Source organism: Coturnix japonica, chromosome 27 (assembly GCF_001577835.2).
Source record: "Coturnix japonica isolate 7356 chromosome 27, Coturnix japonica 2.1, whole genome shotgun sequence".
NCBI lineage: Eukaryota > Metazoa > Chordata > Aves > Galliformes > Phasianidae > Coturnix > Coturnix japonica.
Window position 1 is genome coordinate 3,041,208 of NC_029542.1, and position 16,793 is coordinate 3,058,000.

Sequence of the window (16,793 nt, forward strand, 5' to 3'; positions counted from 1 at the left end):
GTGCCCCCCCCCCCTTCCCCATACCCCACCCGGGATGGCACAGCGCTATAGTGCGGTCGGGACGAACCCCCCCCTCCTTTCCCGCAGTGCTGAGCTGTTCTTCGGGTTCTCATCGTCCATCTCTCCTCTATGGCAAAGCTGGGAGGAAGAGCCACGTGGAGAATTTGTTAGTAAATAAATTTGGTGGTAGAATTCGAGTGTAAAGCTTTAGAAATAGGCGCTGCTACCCAGGGGTGTTGCAGTGCTTTCAAGTGCTTCGGCCACGTAGGAAACTCGTATAAAGATCAGGGAAATTTAAAGTGAAGAGCCTTCAGCTCTTCCTCCTCTGTCCGATGCATTCTGCTGTCCTGGGGTATTGGCTTTCCAAACACAGAGATGTTGTTCACAGTTTGGTGTCCTCTCCTCAAAGCAACAAACTGAATCCACCAAAGGGGTTTTTGGGTGTAACCTCAGCTCCACATTCACAGGTGGGAAGAGGAAAGCAATGAAATTTGGGAATAAATCTCCTGCAGCTCCCAAAGTGGCTGGGAAATGGAGTGTTCACCCACAGACACAGTAGGCACAACTGCTGCCTGCTTCATATCCAGGTTCTAATCTGGACCCAAATAGTTGTTGCTGGTTTACAGAGCACCTTCTCCGGGTAACACAACCCTTAAATAATGAAATGAAAGAAACCGACCCCATAATAACAAAGACAACAACAAAAGCCCTAACGAAGAGGGAAGGCTTCCGTTTAGACCCACAACGAGGAAGGCTATCAGTCAACCTCCTTCCCTCGGTGGAGCATTCCAGTTGTAAGGTATTTAGGGAATGCAAACAGCAGAGCCCAAATCATTGATCTGCTGCGGGGTGATAGGGCTGAGCTCAGCCCTGGGTAGGAGGAGGGGCAGCTGCCCTGCAGTTCCAGCTGCCCCATTGAGGGCAAAGCTCTATAAAACCCCCCCAGAAGGGGGGAAAAGGGCTCAACCTCACCAGGAACGGCAGCGATAATCCGGTGGGATACGTGGAGCTGAGCGCTGTCACTTCCAACAGCAGCGTGGCCTCGTTCCTCCCCCAGCACTTCCCTGCTGTTTTGAGCTCCCTCTGAAGAGCGGATTTCTTTGTGCAGTTTACACCACGTTCCAATGGGTCCCTCCATGCTCTGCAGCCACGTGAGGCTGTGTGTGATTTTATACCCTAAATGTGACCCGGGCTAAAAGCTGTTGGGGTTGTTCAGTGTTTGGTTTTTTTTGGGGTTGCATGGTTGATTTGTTGTTGTTTTGATAGAAGATTTCCACCTTGGAATAAGGCAGATTGATCCTTCATGTGTTTTTATTCTCACTTTACAACACCAAACAATCCCTGTTGTCACACAGGAGTTTAGGGGGAACTTTATTAAGGTTAAAAAAACCAAAACAAAACCCAAAAGGTGGGAGCTGAACGGTGGATGATGCACCCATGGGTGCAAGGCTTCAATATGGAAAGGTGCAATTCCTGCCCAGTGATGAAGTCCTGTTGTTCTTCTGAGGAGGAGGAAAATTAAAGCAGAACTGATCTCTGTGGCAGAGAAGTGGTGAAATGGAGCCGTTCACATCCTGCTATCTTTTCTAGCAGTTGCCATTTGATTTGGGTTTAATTTGTTTAGATCCTATTTTGATTCCGTTTGGTTGCTTTTGTTTTTAAATGCCCGGTGATGGAGCTCCATTTCCAATTGGTTAACACAGGGTAACACCTGAAGCTCTGAATAACACTCATTTCCCTGAGTCTTCATGTATGGGTTAAGTTCCAATCAAATAAATAAGGGCTGAAGGATTTTATTGAAGCACTGTCATAGAAAGGGGGGGAAAAAATCACAATCTAATTCATGCAGAATCTGTTACAAACAAACCTCAGCCATAAGAAATAAGCCCAACCCAGAGCAAGGCTGTCCCTGAAACACAGGTGAGAACTGAACTGAATGAGAACCATGAGGGTGTAGTTGGGGAATATTTCCTCTCTCTTCCATGGGATCTCAATTCAAACCATCTTTTATTCATTTTCTCTTAGGAGGAAAACATTTGTGAATGGAAAAGGAATCTCCTCTCCGTGAGCTGATCCCATTGATTAAAACTGGAGTGAACAAATCAGTCGAGAATCAAAGTTGCTGCAGAATCACTAATTGGATTTAAAACAAAATTCCAGCTTGGCATCGATTATTAATAATATCCTGATTTTCTGTGTGTTCTGGACACAGCTCTGATCCCCGAGGGTTTCTTGCTGAAGCTGAGGGAACAGATCAGCATCCTGCCCCGGGGGGAAAATGCCCCTTTGCCACCGAGTGGGGGGGGGGGGGGGGGGGGGGGGGGCCTGCGCGGGTGTGGGGGGTCCCAGGGGGCAGCATTGAGGGTGGGGATGGCTCCCAGTGCTGGCCACTGCCGACAAAAAGCAAAGCACAGCACAGCGATCAACTCAGGCTGCAGCATCAGCTCTCATTGTGAAAAATCCTTTTGTTCTGCTGCTGAAAGATGGGGCTCCTTCCAAACAACAGCAAACCACAACCAAACTCTTATTTTCTTCCCCCTCCATCTGCCTAGGAGCTGATTTTGCTCTCATTGCAGGGCAGGGTGCTCTGCTCTTACATTTCTGCAGCAGCAACCTGAATTCTCCATTGGGACTTTGCAAACGTTCCGAAAGCTGTTCAGACTTCAGCAAAACAAAGCTGCTTTGCATCGATTTCTTTCTTTGTAATTCTTTTTAATCATTTTTTATTATCTTTTCCCTCTCCCACGATGGAAACGATTTGGTTTCGTTTGGGTGCTTCAAACCTTTTGCTTTAGCTAAGAGGTAAATCCCAAAATGCAAGGAGTGGGAAATGCTGATTGGAAGGAGCCCTGAAATTGTGCTGTTCAAAGAGTCCCTTTAATTTCTCATTTCCCCCCCTCTTCAATGCAGCTTTCAGATACACCCCCACTTCTTTCCAGCAGACCTCCCTAACTTGCCAAATTGTTATTTTTCCTCCTCAAAATCGTTGCAAGCTGTGGGACTGATATCTGGAGCAGCCATTCCCCCCTCCGGATGGCTGCAAAGATCCACGGTTGTGAAGGTGGTGGGAAGTTTTGCTGTTGGTGCAATGATAAACGTAGCCCAGAAGGCATGGTGGGAGATGGATCCTGCCGTTGCTGAACTCCCCCTGACCTTATTCCAAGCAGGAGCTGATCTTTTTAACCCCCCTCCAAGTGTTTGCAGCACATATAAAGCACGGATCAAAAGTTTTTCCTGGTAGGTATTTGTATCAGATTTCCTCCTATCTGAACTAAATACATTTATATCAGTTTTGTGCTACGCGAGCACAAATTCAGGGGTCTTGTGTGTTTTGATGCACCATTTAAATCCCCTAATAAAGGAGAGCTCTTCAGTGCTGCTCTCCAGTGCTGCTGCTCTTCTCCCTTCTGCTTTCTCAGCTCGCTGAAGCAGGAGGCAATGAAAATCTCAGCACTACCACCATCCCATTTTCCCTTCATTCTTCAGACCCAAAACAAGTTTAGCCCTGGAGGTGGGGAACCGCGCAGCGACCGTTTCTATTGTGGGTCACTTTCAAAACTAGAGGTCATTTCACAATCCAAACCTTGAACTGCTCCCCACCGCCTGTGCTGGGGCACCAGTACTGCTGGGCTGCTGGAAAGGTGCTGGTAGGGAGCAGAAAGGGCACAAGATGGAAATAATTTCACGCTACTGAACCGGCCACTTGGGCAGGCGCCGTGCCGGGACTGTGCCGTCTCGTTTCTCGTCCTGCTGCTCTATAGCTGGGATTTATCGGGACTGATTATTTCCTCTCCTTTCCTGTGTTTCCACCACTCTAATCTCTCCAGCTGTTCGGTTCCGGCTCTGTCTTTGCTTAGGGATGGGTTAAGGGTGGGTTTCATGGAGCTGCCACAAGGCACAGCTCAATGAGAATGAGCACAGGTAGCTTTAATGCTGTGCCAATTTCAGATCCATCCATTTGAAACAGTTACACAGAGGCAAGAGGTGAAGTTGAGGGATTTCTATCCAGAGAGCTCTGTACTCCAAACAAACCTTTCATGCACTGATAGTACTGATACCCTCAGTACTATCCCACAGCTCCCTTCTCCTGGGGTGCAGAATAAGCACCTGAGATAAAAGAAACACAGAAGTGGGAATGGAAAAGAGAGTTTGCCCCACGTCTCATGGTTCCCATTTATTTGGGTGTTGTTTTGGGGTTTTCTTTTAGTTTAAGCTTTTGATTTTCCCATAAAGAAATGGCAGTCACAAAGCAGCAGAGACAGCCACACTGCTGAGCTGTGTTAATCAAGATCACAAAGAGCTTGAAAAGGCCCCAGGGTCTGGGGTGGTTTTTTTGCAGTTAAATGTGTGTACTGGCATTTAAAAACATATCTGGCATTTTGCTACGGTGAACAAACCTGTTCCACTCCTGCAAGCCCAGAGAAGGCTGGAACCAAGGAGAGAGGATGAAGCGATGCTCATCATTCAGAAGATCCTCTGTTAGGATCAGTTGTATCCCATATGCAGGTATATGGGAACACTGTGTGGGTTTAAGCACCAGGGATGGATGAGGAGCCAGGGAAAGCCTCACTGCTCACAGAATGGCAGAGTTCTGTCCAGGAACAGCACTAGAGAGTCCTGGAGGAGAGATAGAAACCAAACCTGGGCAGTGGGGTTGGAGGTTGAAACTGATATTTAGGATTGCCGAGATAAAGTTGGAGGAGGAACAATAAAGCATGTAAGAGTTACATCCCCTGCAAACATTGTTGCTGGTGTTTTAGGGGAGAAAGGAGCCACCAACAAAAGCTCTGAGTCTCTCTGCGTTTGACAGCAGGAAGGGTGAGATAGGAACAGAATCAGTCCCATCTCAGGAGCAGAGTTTGAAAACAATTTCAATGCTTATGATTTTAGGGAGGGGGCTTAGGGGGAAAAAAAAAAGGACCAAAAATCCTCCATCTGCCCCTGTGGGGAGTAGAGCAGATGCTGATCAATTGCAGCTGGATATAAGCAGCAATCTCAGATCAGCCCAATGTTTGATGCAAAAAGGAGCAGTGTTTTCATGCAGTATATGCAACACCTGAAATCCTTCCCCTGTAGTAGAAGAGATTCCCTCACTGCTGCCACACAGAACAGCACCTGAACATCACTGCTCCAGAGGGAAGGGGAAAATCCTGCTCTCCACATCCACTGAGAATGGGATTTGTCTGAAAACCTTTGGGAACAGATCAGGCTCTCATCCATTGGGAACAATATCTGGAAGAAGAGGGTGAATGATCAATCTCTTCAGCTCACGTCAAGCCCTGCATTCCATGATTACAGGGATGTCTAATGCTTGAAACACTTTATAATCTAAGTTGCCCTCGTGGTGCTTCAGTGTCTCAGAGCAGAGTGGGGCTGTGTCAGTAACACAGCTGTGATCTTCCCAACACGTTCTCAGATTCCCAGAGCCCCGACTGCTCAGCCAGGTCTGCTGCAGAGGGGGGAGCACTGGCACTGGGTGCTGAGCCGATGACGTGGGGCAGCTTCAGCTCTCCTGCTTTATTTGCAGGGAGGGAAATGCTGCAGCTGGGTGAAACCTAAGCAGAAGTGTCCTTTGTCCCAAGCGAAGACCCAGCTGAAGCTCATGAAGCAAGTTGTTATTAGGGAACTCAGCAGAGCACAGGCAGTGCTATAAGGGGAGCTCTGATGGGCAAAGGCTGTAGAAGAGCAAGGTCAACATCTTTAATAGACTCTCTGTTATGAAAAAAGCAGCACGTGGCTCTTTTCTGTCAGTGCTTTGCTCCTTGTCTCTGCCCTCGTGTCTGGTATCCGTGTATCTGCTTGGGTTGGTTTCAGCTTGGTTTTATACTAGTTCTTTTTAGTCTGAAAGACTTTGAGAAACTTCAGAGCGATGCTGATGCCCAAAGCGGATCACAAACAGATGCCCTGAAATAACCGTAACTGTGAACAGCCCATCATTTAATGCTGGATATTTATTTCACTCTATTAACTTCCTACCATACAGAGGCACTAAATGAGAGGAAAACAAACAGCTTATACTTTGGAGAAACAAGATATCCGAGTTGGCTGGGAGCAAAGTGCCCAGAATACATATAATAAAGACACCAGGATAAACTACTCCATTTTATTGATTAGCAACAACGATAAGAGTGTGAACTGCTTACTTGTAATTATTACAGCGCAATATTTATTACTGCAGGCACGATGCTTTTGCATGAGTGAAAAGCTTTTGGCCACACTTGCGTGCTGCTGGTTAAAGGATTAAGCCGAATGTTAAGTAGTTCCTGTGAAAGTAATAATTACTCCCTAATAGCGCTGAGCTCTTAATCTACCTGCAAAAAATGTCTTTCTGATCCTTTATCTTAATGTAATATAGATGCAACAGAGGCTGGCCGTGCCAGGCAGTTGTGTAACTGTAGGGCAGAGAGCCCTGTGCCAGGCAGGGCTGTGGGATGCTGTGTTCATATCACCCTGTGCTCTCCTGGTATAGGAATACAGGTGGTGGTGACCGAAGCAGCCCTTCGTTTGGCAGCATGTGGTAGCAGAGAAGCACTTTTCAGCAAGCATTTATACACAGATCTGTCTCTCATCACACAGGATTTCTGTGTTGCTTAAGGATGAGATACATCGGGGTGCAGTGATGCCCTTATCCATGCTGAAACTTCCAGGTAGACCCAGGGCAGGTTGGACACCATGGAGAACACTGTGTAAGGCACACTACAACAGGAACACCCTCAGAAACATCAGAATAGTTCTCTGCTCCAGCCTAACCACCTCAATCCCACCCTCCATCCCTTCAACTGATACTGCCTTGCTCATCCCTAACAATTTCCTGCTTGCTTCTGTCCATCCCAAACAGATAGAACCCCTTAGATGCGGGTCTCCTTAAGGTGACACTCACACCTGACAACAGAAGAGATGGGAATACATCCAGGTTTTGCCAGGTGCTGTGTGGAAATAAGGTTCAGCCCGATACCGTTTGTATTCTGCCCACAGTTCTTGATTTCGCGATATACTCGTGTTTAATTACCATTAATGCAAACATCATTTAAAAGGTTATTTCCCCGCTCTGAGGGTCAATGGACCTAATGGAGCAGATCTAAGCAGGTTTGAGTTGCTCTGATTGGTGCTTAGTTTCCTGTTTGCCTCATGGAAGTGGGTTTGGTCCCATGCTGGGAATGTATATAAAGGCTCTGGAGGGTCTCTTCTGGGCACCAGAATTGGCTGAAAGCTTCTGGGCAGCCTCAAGGGAGCAGGAAGGTAAGAAGCTCTCTATTGAACTCTCTTTTTATTTTATCTTTATATTATTCTTTTTCCTTATACGAGTGTGAGAGTTGCTTGAAGGCAGCAGAGCAGGGTGAGCTGTTGGGCTGAGTTGTTCCCCAAGCAGTGGTGAGGAGCAGCTTTCCTGGTAGGGTCTGAAGGATGGAGCTATTCAGCAGTGAAGACCATGATTTCAGAGGAGGGTTTGGTATGCAGCACATTTCAGGTTGGCATCTGCCCTTTTAAATGCATGTAACAGAGGGAAATGTGCTAAAATGGTTCTCGGTGGCTTTCTGCATCCTCCTGGCTATGGATAAAACAAGATTGCTTCTTCCAAAGCAGACAGATTTAGGCAAGGGGTTTAAGACCTTCACATAGCTGAGATCTACTGGGAGATAACATTCTCTCCTTGTCTGAAGGAGTCCCAGGGTGAGGTAAAGCAATGCAGGGACTGCAGCAAAATCCATACGAGATGGGTGGGGAAGAGCTTGAGTTGAGCATCACTGAGTCAAAGGGGTCTTATGTGAACTCAGGACTGTTTGTTCCAACCAGCTCTGGAAATGCAGACTGCTTTTCCTCCCTATTTTGGCAAAATTTGCAGACAATGAGCATGACCCCTCCTTAAAATTAAGGCTGCAGTGCATTTCTTCTCCTACCTCTGTACATAATTACCTCTCTATGTAAGAGAGCAACACTCTCTTACAACGTAACTGGCTTCAGATTCACTGTCACACCTACAGCAATATATAAAATGAAGGGCAAATAAGAGGGGAAACCCATTGTTTAATCACAGCCATTCTTCTGTTCTTCTCATTGCATTGTGAAACCCACTTCTCTCAATGCATTCTGTAACTTCTGGCTTTAGCTGTAAACAATTTAGGGGGGTTTTGAGTGCTCAGAACAGCTCACTTTTGGAGGTATTCCTCTGAATTTGCTGTGTCTGAGATAGCAGAACACATCTGATATTCCTCTCATTCAACCAGAAAGGCTGAGAACGTTTGTGCAATGATGTGAGGAGAGTGAGCAACTCTGAGAGCAAAGTTGCTTTAATATAGGAGTACAGTTTGGAAGGATGGGATGCTGAAGTCCTGATCTACACCTCTACTTCTTATTGTTTGATTCATGTCAACAGTAGCTCTGCAGGGCAATTCAGATTCCAGCAACATCTGTAACAAAGAGTGAGGTGGGAGACAATAAACCACGTCCGTGAGCCACGATCAAAACCATTTTTGTATGGAGTTTGTGGAGCTGGAATAGTAATTAAGTGCTCAGATGTCTGAGCCCAACTGTGGACGTGATACTACTTCAGGACTAAGCACAGCCTGAAACCAATAAACCATGGAATTCAATCCTGTCACTGTCCTGGGATACTTTTCCCACCTGATACCTAGTGGCTCTGGCTCTATTCCCTATATATAAGGCATTATCCATACCAACAGAAAGCTCATCAGTAAATAGATTGGGCTCCTGAATCCTGCAGAGCTGTAGGGAGGGGAAGGCAGGGTGACATGTTTCTCCTCTTTGCCATTGGGACTGCCTGATCCTATGTATGTTCCCATTCACATATTGAACTGATCCTTAAAGCACAAAGAGGAACCCTCAGGGTCAGCTTGAAAATATGAGGCAGGACGACTTCCCTGCCTAAAGATACATGCAAACCACAGCGAATTTGGTGGTTACAATAAAAGTATGGGGAACAAACATCAAAAGGCAGCACGGTGGCGGATGAGCGTTGGTATTGAAATAGTAATTTATCTGGGGATGGCAAAGGAGGGCTGTTCCAAGCACAAGGGTTGAAGAGCCATGTTAACAAGCATAGACTTGTGCCCAACCATGATACATCCCTCTGTGCTCACTGTCCTGTCCCTTCTGTCCCAAAGGCCAAATATCCAGATCACCCTTCGCTTCTGAACAGAGAAATCAGCCACGAAAATGATGTCCCTGAGAGTTCTCTCGCTTCTTTTTGCTTCTCTGAGCTTTGTTTTGATGGAAGAGAACGTCTCAGGGTAAGTGATCTGGAAAGCACACGATGTATTTTGAGTCTTTTCCAACTTCCCGCTGAAAGCAAATGGATTCTTTCCATTGGCATCCTGGTAAAAAGGTGAGAACATGAGTCCTGAGGTGGCTCTTGGATATAAAGAGATGAACAAATGATAAGAGAGATCTCAAACTAAAGCCTTTATGCCAAAGCCAAGAACTCCCAAGTTTTCCCTAGCAACTTTATAGCTTCGGGTTGGGAGTAGCAAGCTGGAAGTCAACCAGGGAGAGAAGGTTGGCTGGGAACTAGAACAAGATGTAATCATCTCACATTAAATAGGCTAGGGGGCATTTCTTTTTTTCTAAGCTCCTGAAAATGTGACCAGTTACATAAAATGGGGACATAATACTTTCCCTCTGTTCAATTCCTGACACCGAACCTCCAGCTGCTACCCAAGAAGGTCCAAATGAATCCCTAGTAGAGAAGTAGGAGTTGATGAAATTCCAGCTTATAGTACCAAAGAAAGATCAGCCCTGACATCCTTGGCTAATTCAGGTAGTCCCCAACCATGCCTGTGTTGTCAGATTGGTCTGAAGGTCTCAAATTGTCACCTGCCATTCAGGCTCTTTGAGGATGTAGGGAGAGGTTTCCTTGCTCTGTAGCTCACTGGAGAAGGTGTCTGAGCATCCTTTGGGACTGAGTCAGAGTTCAGATCCAACAGAATATGGCAGGATGTGGCTCTGAGGGATGAGGGTTAGTGGGCAATATTGGTGATGGGATGGTGGTTGGACTGTGTGATCTTGGAGATGTTCTCCAACCTTAATGATGCCGTGATTCAATGATGCTATGAAGACTCATGCTGGCTCCAAATATCTTAAGTTCACCTCGCAAGCTATCAGATGTGAGCTGCAAATGTGTAGTAATGGTTACCAGGATGAGGAGAACTCCTTGTTGGGTCAGCTCTATACAGAGCTGGGCAGCACTCTCTCCTTTACTGTATTCCACACTGCTCTCCCTGCAGCCTCAGCATAAGGACTCCCGGCGCCAGACCGATGCACAGACGCTACTCGGAGGCCACTCTGGCGAGCGACTACAGCCGCACGATGGATAACATGCTGAAGAAGAACTTCGTGGAGTGGCTGCTGGCCCGGAGAGAGAAGAAAAGCGAGTGAGTGTGCACACATCCAGCGCTCCAAACTCATAGCTGTCATCAGCCAAGTGATGGCTGCATTAGGATGTAGAGCTGAGGATATTTTTCTTGGACTGCAGCAGTGATTCCCTGGGGGATGAGGGGGTTGTTTTTCTTGTATTTCTTTTTTTTCCCCCCCCTTCTAAATCCTAGAAGTTTTTCTGCTCTGTCGGCAGAGCTCCTCCGTGCTCGAGTCCGCCTACTCCCATTGCTGCTGTTGGTTGGAGCGGGGAGGGAGATGGGTTGGAGGAAAAGCAGCATTCCAGCACCCTCTTGTGGTGCTTCAAGTTGAGATTTCTGCCTATTTTTTGCCTTCCCAGCAACGTCATTGAGCCGTACAAGAGAGAAGCCGAGCCCCAGCTATCCGCAGCCAGTGACCAAAGCTTGGACCTGCGCAGCCACGAAGCCAAAGATTTCTTTGCCTGGCTCCTAAAAGCCAAGGAGAATCAGAGGTGAGAGTGGAGAGAACTGAAAACAGAGTCCGGTCCCAAACGGGGTGTGAGGAGGTCGCCAAGTGCTCAACCTTTGGAGGGATGCTATAGGGCAGGAGTTGGTGATAAGCATCAGCAAGCAAAAGGTTTTCTGCTTCAGAAAGTAATGCCTTGCTTTGCAATTGTCTCATGTGCAAGGGAGGCTTCCATCCCTCTGAAATTTCTTACAAAGCACAAGTTGAAGGAATACAGAGGATTGAGGTGTTCAGGCTGTTGGTTGTTTGGTTGCTTTGGTTGCTCTGTCTTGGGAAGTGTCAGAACAGCCTCATCAAACCCAGCGCTCTGCTGAAGTCTGAACACTGACACATGGCTGGTCCTACAGCATCCTTCATATCACAGCCTAAAACGAAGCACTTTGAGTTAATCAAACCATTCCAGTCTGGTCTACTCAGCCTTTGTATGAAAGCTGCTTTAGAAACAAGGGTGCAAGGATGAGCTGGGGTGAGGGAAGCAAGCTCTGCTATGGTTCACAGAGGTGAAGCACACAGCAAATGGGACACTGAGAGTTGCTAGTCATGCTGAAATGCAGAATCAAAGAAATGAGGGCTTTGAGGGCTCTCAAAAGGTCATTCAGTCTGACCTTTGTTACAAGGCAGGATCGACTTGCCTGAAACCATTCCTGACAGATATTTGTCTAACCTGTTCTGGTTGTGGGGTGGTAAAAAAAGAAAAGCTTTGATACTGGAGATTCATCAGCTTGAATAGATGCATTGAAAATCATCATAATAAATTTCAGTGTCTGCCTTAATCTCCTTAATTGCAACTAAAAAGCACAACTTGTGGGGGAAAGTCCTGCCTGGGAACAAAGCCTTTCCTTTGTCATCCTGGAGCACAGATGCTGCTTCACCCACATTCTGCCTTTGTTTTGGTGCCTGCTGGGGCTGAGGGAAGACATGGGGAAAAGAGGGGGTTGGGGGCTCTTCCTTCTCATCCTCTAAGCCTGATGGACGTGTTTAGTGCTCAGCATCCCGAACTTCCCAAGATCAAAGCTCTGTTCTGTGGCAGCATCTCACCATGTCACAAATAGGTTCAAGCTTCTCGGTGGGTTTTGGTTGTTGTTGTTGTTTTCTTTTTGCTACACTTCAGGGAACACCCCCAGCCATCAAGATGTCCCCTTTTCCTCTCTCTTCTTCACCAGCATTTCCAATTCAAAGAACAGCAAAACAGTTGCTATAAGAGCACAGTGATCCCTCAGACTGCACTACTGCAATGCCCAGGAGGCAGCAGAAGGATCAAGGAGCAAACAACCAACCTGGCCAACAATCTAAGTGGCACCAGGAGGGAAAGATGATGGAGAAAACCTAGAAGAGCTGAATCCACGTGGCATTAACTTGATCTAGGTTATGAGGCAGAGATTTGTACGTGGCTGGAGGGAGAAAGGAAGGGCTCTTCTAAAGGGTTTTTTATTCTAAGGATGAAGTGATAACAATTGGTTCCGAATAACAGAGTATTGAGAATCAAAAGGAGATGTTGCCAGGATTCAGGGTTGACAAGCTGGCAAGTAATGCATGAAATCAAAGGAAAATAAGATATCTGTGTGAATTCGATGTGATTGGGAGAAGATGGTTGTGTGCTGCATTCGGATTGTTTCCTCTCTTTATTTATGGCATGTGATATTTCTTGCAGTTCTGCTTCTCTGGAAGGTTCAGAAGATTTGAAGGATGTTGTGAACCAGGAGTTTCTGACATGGTTAATGTCAAGTGATCTCTGCAGACCAAGGTGAGCCGCTGTTCTGCCTGTAATAAAAACCATCCCTTCCACCGTGGCACCGTACAAATTCAAACAGGGTAAATGTGGCACCATTAAGAATTTATGGCTCTTTTTTTTCCCTTCCCATATAGAGCTGCGTAACCACAGCACAGCTTGAAGAGCTCCCATAGCCCCATCTACAGCCGCACTGAGGAGGTTCTGCGTTGGGTATCACCCACTTTGCCAATGGAAGGAAATAAAAGACTTTTAGCCCTAAACTGCGATCAGTTTTCATTTGGGGTCGGGGGGGTGGGGGTGGGGGTTTAACCCAGCAATTTAAAAGGGCACAGCTGCCCGAACCCAACAGCACGAAGGGACGGGATGCGAGTTAACAGCTCATGTGCTGAGGTTGGATGACGACCATTAATAGGGCGGTGGGAAGGGATCAGGATCTGGAAACCATTGGTTATCCTAAGAGCCGCCCCTTAAAGTGGAGGCGTGGAAAGGGGGATTTACTCGCTGTGTCGTGGTTTGATGATGTCAGTAGGTCCGCGACGCTCACGGTGCAGCCGGGATGCACCGGAGAGGGGTCGGAGCGGGCGCTATAGCCAAGAAGAAGCTGGCGGAGGTGAGGAGGGGTCGGGTCTGTGTTGGGGAGGGGGGTCCAGACCCCAATGGGAGCTCCTAAGTGTGTTTATAGGGGGGTCAAGCACCGCTGGTGTCCCGACACTTGAGTTTCCAGACTCTGGTGTTTCAATGTGAGGGATCCAGGCTTGTTCTGGTTTGTGGGAGGGGGTTTCTGGCTCAGGGTGGGGGTCCTCAGCATCTCCATAGCTGTGTCATCCTATAGGGTGATCCTTACCTCAGGGCTCCCTCGCTTGCCTGCAGCCTATGGGCTCATACATCATTGAAGGAGCGTTTTCCATCAGCCACTTTGGGGTTTGGTTCATTGAAGGAGCATTTTCCATCAGCCACTTTGGGGTTTAGTTCTGTTCTTCAGCTCTGTTCTCTACTGTTCTGTTTTCCTCCTACAGGCCAAGTACAAGGAGCGAGGGACAGTCCTGGCTGAAGACCAGTTGGCTCAGGTGGGAGATTCACCCCTGCTGTGGCTGTGAATCCAGGCTTCATCTCACACTATTTCAGGGTCTGAGCATTATCCATAAGCAGAGTGGGGAATGATGGCACCCTCTGAGCTGCTTTTTCCTCCTAGAACTGTGCTGTTGCTCTGCTTCCCTCCTCTCCATCTTAGCAATATCACATTTATGTAGAGCTCTTTCCTTCCTTTGAGTCCACTGAGGGTATATAGGTGTATATTGGGGGTTGTGTTTGCAGGATTAAGCAGGAATTCTTTTCTCTATCTGTTTTCCAGATGTCTAAGCAGCTGGACATGTTTAAGACCAACCTGGAGGAGTTTGCCAGCAAACACAAGCAAGAGATCCGTAAAAACCCCGAGTTCCGAGTCCAGTTCCAGGATATGTGTGCAACAATTGGAGTGGATCCTTTAGCATGTGAGGAGCAGGGATTAAAGATCCTCCTGGAAAGGATTCTCAGTGAAGCTGTTAGAAATTGTCCATGGGAAAGTCTGATATTGTATTGATTTTTAGGGTTTGTGAATTGCTGTAATATGCTTTTAGGTGATATATAAGTTTAAAAGGGGGAAAGGAAAAAGGAGAAGAGCCTCTTTGGTTACCTCCACTGAGTCCTCACAGTGAGGTTTGTGAGCACCAGTAGCTGTTAAAGAAGGTGCTGTTGCCAATGGTCTGATTACTATCTTCTTTCTTGCTTCACAGCTGGTAAAGGATTCTGGTCAGAAATGCTGGGAGTTGGAGACTTCTACTATGAACTGGGTGTGCAGATCATTGAAGTTTGCCTGGCTCTGAAACACAGGAATGGAGGTGAGGATCTCCCTGTGTCTGTCTTCACTCCAGAAGGGCAATCTGAGGCTAACAGTGGGCAACAGCAAAGCCAATAGGAGCTGGAATCTGATATGTTGTGGGAGTATAATGTGAGGCAAGAGCGAGCCAGTGGTTAACACACAAAGAAGCCTTCATTACTATGGCTGGAGTCATTTTCTTGCTGTGTAGTTATGCTTTTTTTTTGTCTCCTTTTGTTGACTCCTAGGTCTGATAACACTGGAAGAACTTCATCAGCAAGTGCTGAAGGGAAGAGGGAAGTTTGCTCAGGAAGTCAGCCAGTGAGTGTCTGTATATTGTAGGAAAAGGGAAATCAGTAACATGAAAGAGAGAGAACTGAGTGATTGATCTCAGCTGGGCTCAAAGGTGTTGATGGTAATTGGACTCTAGATCCAAGCAATTAGTCCTGTACATGTGCTCTGTAGTTAATGACTATTTCAGGAGTGAGCCATAAGCATAAAGAGCTGTTGGCTTAGGCCAAATGCTGTGCTCCTACTGGCACAGTCTGCTGAAGCTGCTTTGGTCCAAGCTGTAAGGAAGGGACTGATACCTGCACTTATTTCTGTAGGGGGGCACAGATAAATTCATTCTAAAAATAAGAAATAATATCAGCTGTTGATTATCTGGTATCACAGTTCACTCCAGTAGCTGTATCTTATGCCTTCTTCACATGAAGTCTTCTTTACTAAACTTAGGGCAGTTTGGGAGAGGCTTTTAGCTCAAAGCCCTGCATTAACTTCTGCTTTCAGAGATGATCTCCTTCGTGCAATCAAGAAACTGAAAGTCTTGGGGAGTGGTTTTGGGATTATCCCTGTTGGTGGAACGTATCTGATTCAGTCTGTACCAGCTGAACTGAACATGGATCACACGGTCGTCTTGCAGCTTGCAGAGGTACAGAGCCAGGAGACTTTAAAATACCACCTGAAAAGAACCTCCCTGTTTCAGTGATGGAACATGTGGTGTGGCAAATAACAACATCCCAGTGTGAATGTGAATCTAGAGCTTGTGCTATGGTTACATCAGGCCTGTAGGCAAAACTGTCCACGCTCTTCTAAACTGCGGGCTTCAGTCTTGACTACAAACATGCTATTTTTTATTCTCTCTTTGCAGAAAAAGGGCTATGTAACAGTTGGTGAGATCAAGTCCAGTCTGAAGTGGGAGGTGGAACGTGCAAAGCAAATCCTGGTATGTATGAGGGCCTCTTGTGCATGGTGGAGGTCAGTGACGGGTAAAGGTCCTGAGTTCTACACATTAAATTACTGTACAATAAATGCAGGGTGAGGCCTTCCCCTGTGAATGTCTTGTCAGCTATTCAGTTAAGCTTCACTCAACACTTTCTGCTCTGTTTGAATAGGAACACTTGCTGAAGGAAGGAATGGCCTGGCTGGATACCCAGGCAGAAGGAGAACCTCAGTACTGGCTGCCTGCTCTCTTTACAGAGTTGTACTCTCAGGAAATCACTCCAGAGGAAGCCAAGGAAGCAATACCTTGACTGCTAAGTGTTCTGTGCCTGTATCCAAGCCTTCTTGTGAGGGTACTTGAATATCACCTGAAACACAGGGACAGTGGACTTGAAATAAAACTTTGTAAAAAGAAGTGTCTAGCTTGACAAGTTTAATAGGACTCATTCATGCTTGGTTACCTTGGAATTTTCTCCTCTACCGTGAGTGGAAATAGCACTTATTAGTGCCAACAGTAGTTACCTTGTCACAGCAAGAGGAAAAGTATTGCTATTTGCAACTGCAGTCATGGAGGATGCAGATATGGCTGTCTAAAGATTCTCGCTGCCAGCAGTGCTGCTTCTAAAGCCACTCAGAAACTGAGCTGTAATCCTCTGCTCTGTGAATGAGGCGTCGTTCCACTAAGGAGAACCACAGTCTGGATTCTGCCAAAACAAACTTTATTGCACCAAAAAAAAAAAAAAAAGAAATCTTATGTACAATAGTATATAAACAAGGTATCTTAGAGTGACTCTTGTGCATATATATATTTTTTTGACTCAATTAGGTCTAAAAATCTGTTGCTAAAACATCTCTGCCTAGAGCAGTCATTTGAGGATTGTCACTTTGAAATGGAAACATTCAGAAATGGTAGGACAGACAACATTAGAGCTAGAAAACTAATACTTCTCTTTTACAGCCACATGCTAGTTAGGTGAATAGTGTCCACAATAAGGCATTTTCTTGTTTCATTGTATGGGTGGATGGTAATGCCACATGCATCGCAAACAGATTTCAGAACCAGCTCTGCCTTGAGAAGGCAGCAGAGTCACAGCTCTATCCACAATGCTA

The 16,793-nt window shown here is 46.5% G+C and overlaps 2 protein-coding genes across 2 annotated transcripts; both read left to right on the forward strand.

The window, feature by feature from the left end:
* The first annotated feature begins 7,163 nt into the window (after positions 1–7,163).
* On the forward strand, positions 7,164–12,867 carry GIP (gastric inhibitory polypeptide). Its single transcript, XM_015885621.2, has 6 exons — positions 7,164–7,239; positions 9,123–9,248; positions 10,242–10,388; positions 10,730–10,861; positions 12,527–12,619; positions 12,742–12,867. Exons 2-6 carry the CDS (start codon positions 9,175–9,177, stop codon positions 12,749–12,751), a joined length of 456 nt encoding a protein of 151 aa, XP_015741107.1. The 5' UTR covers positions 7,164–7,239; positions 9,123–9,174; the 3' UTR covers positions 12,752–12,867.
* A 237-nt stretch (positions 12,868–13,104) lies between these two features.
* On the forward strand, positions 13,105–16,473 carry SNF8 (SNF8 subunit of ESCRT-II). The gene is made up of 8 exons (XM_015885606.2): positions 13,105–13,217; positions 13,624–13,674; positions 13,959–14,097; positions 14,380–14,484; positions 14,711–14,783; positions 15,252–15,393; positions 15,613–15,687; positions 15,857–16,473. The coding sequence occupies exons 1-8, from the start codon at positions 13,164–13,166 to the stop codon at positions 15,992–15,994; spliced, it is 777 nt and encodes a 258-aa protein (XP_015741092.1). The 5' UTR covers positions 13,105–13,163; the 3' UTR covers positions 15,995–16,473.
* The last annotated feature ends 320 nt before the right edge of the window (positions 16,474–16,793 follow it).

Coding starts and splice junctions, on each gene's coding strand:
- GIP (XM_015885621.2), top strand. CDS start 9,175: ATGATGTCCCTGAGAGTTCTCTCGCTTCTTTTTGCTTCTCTGAGCTTT. Junction 10,389..10,729: donor CGGAGAGAGAAGAAAAGCGA/GTGAGTGTGCAC, acceptor TTGCCTTCCCAG/CAACGTCATTGAGCCGTACA. Junction 10,862..12,526: donor AAAGCCAAGGAGAATCAGAG/GTGAGAGTGGAG, acceptor TATTTCTTGCAG/TTCTGCTTCTCTGGAAGGTT.
- SNF8 (XM_015885606.2), top strand. CDS start 13,164: ATGCACCGGAGAGGGGTCGGAGCGGGCGCTATAGCCAAGAAGAAGCTG. Junction 13,218..13,623: donor CCAAGAAGAAGCTGGCGGAG/GTGAGGAGGGGT, acceptor TTCCTCCTACAG/GCCAAGTACAAGGAGCGAGG. Junction 14,485..14,710: donor TCTGAAACACAGGAATGGAG/GTGAGGATCTCC, acceptor GTTGACTCCTAG/GTCTGATAACACTGGAAGAA.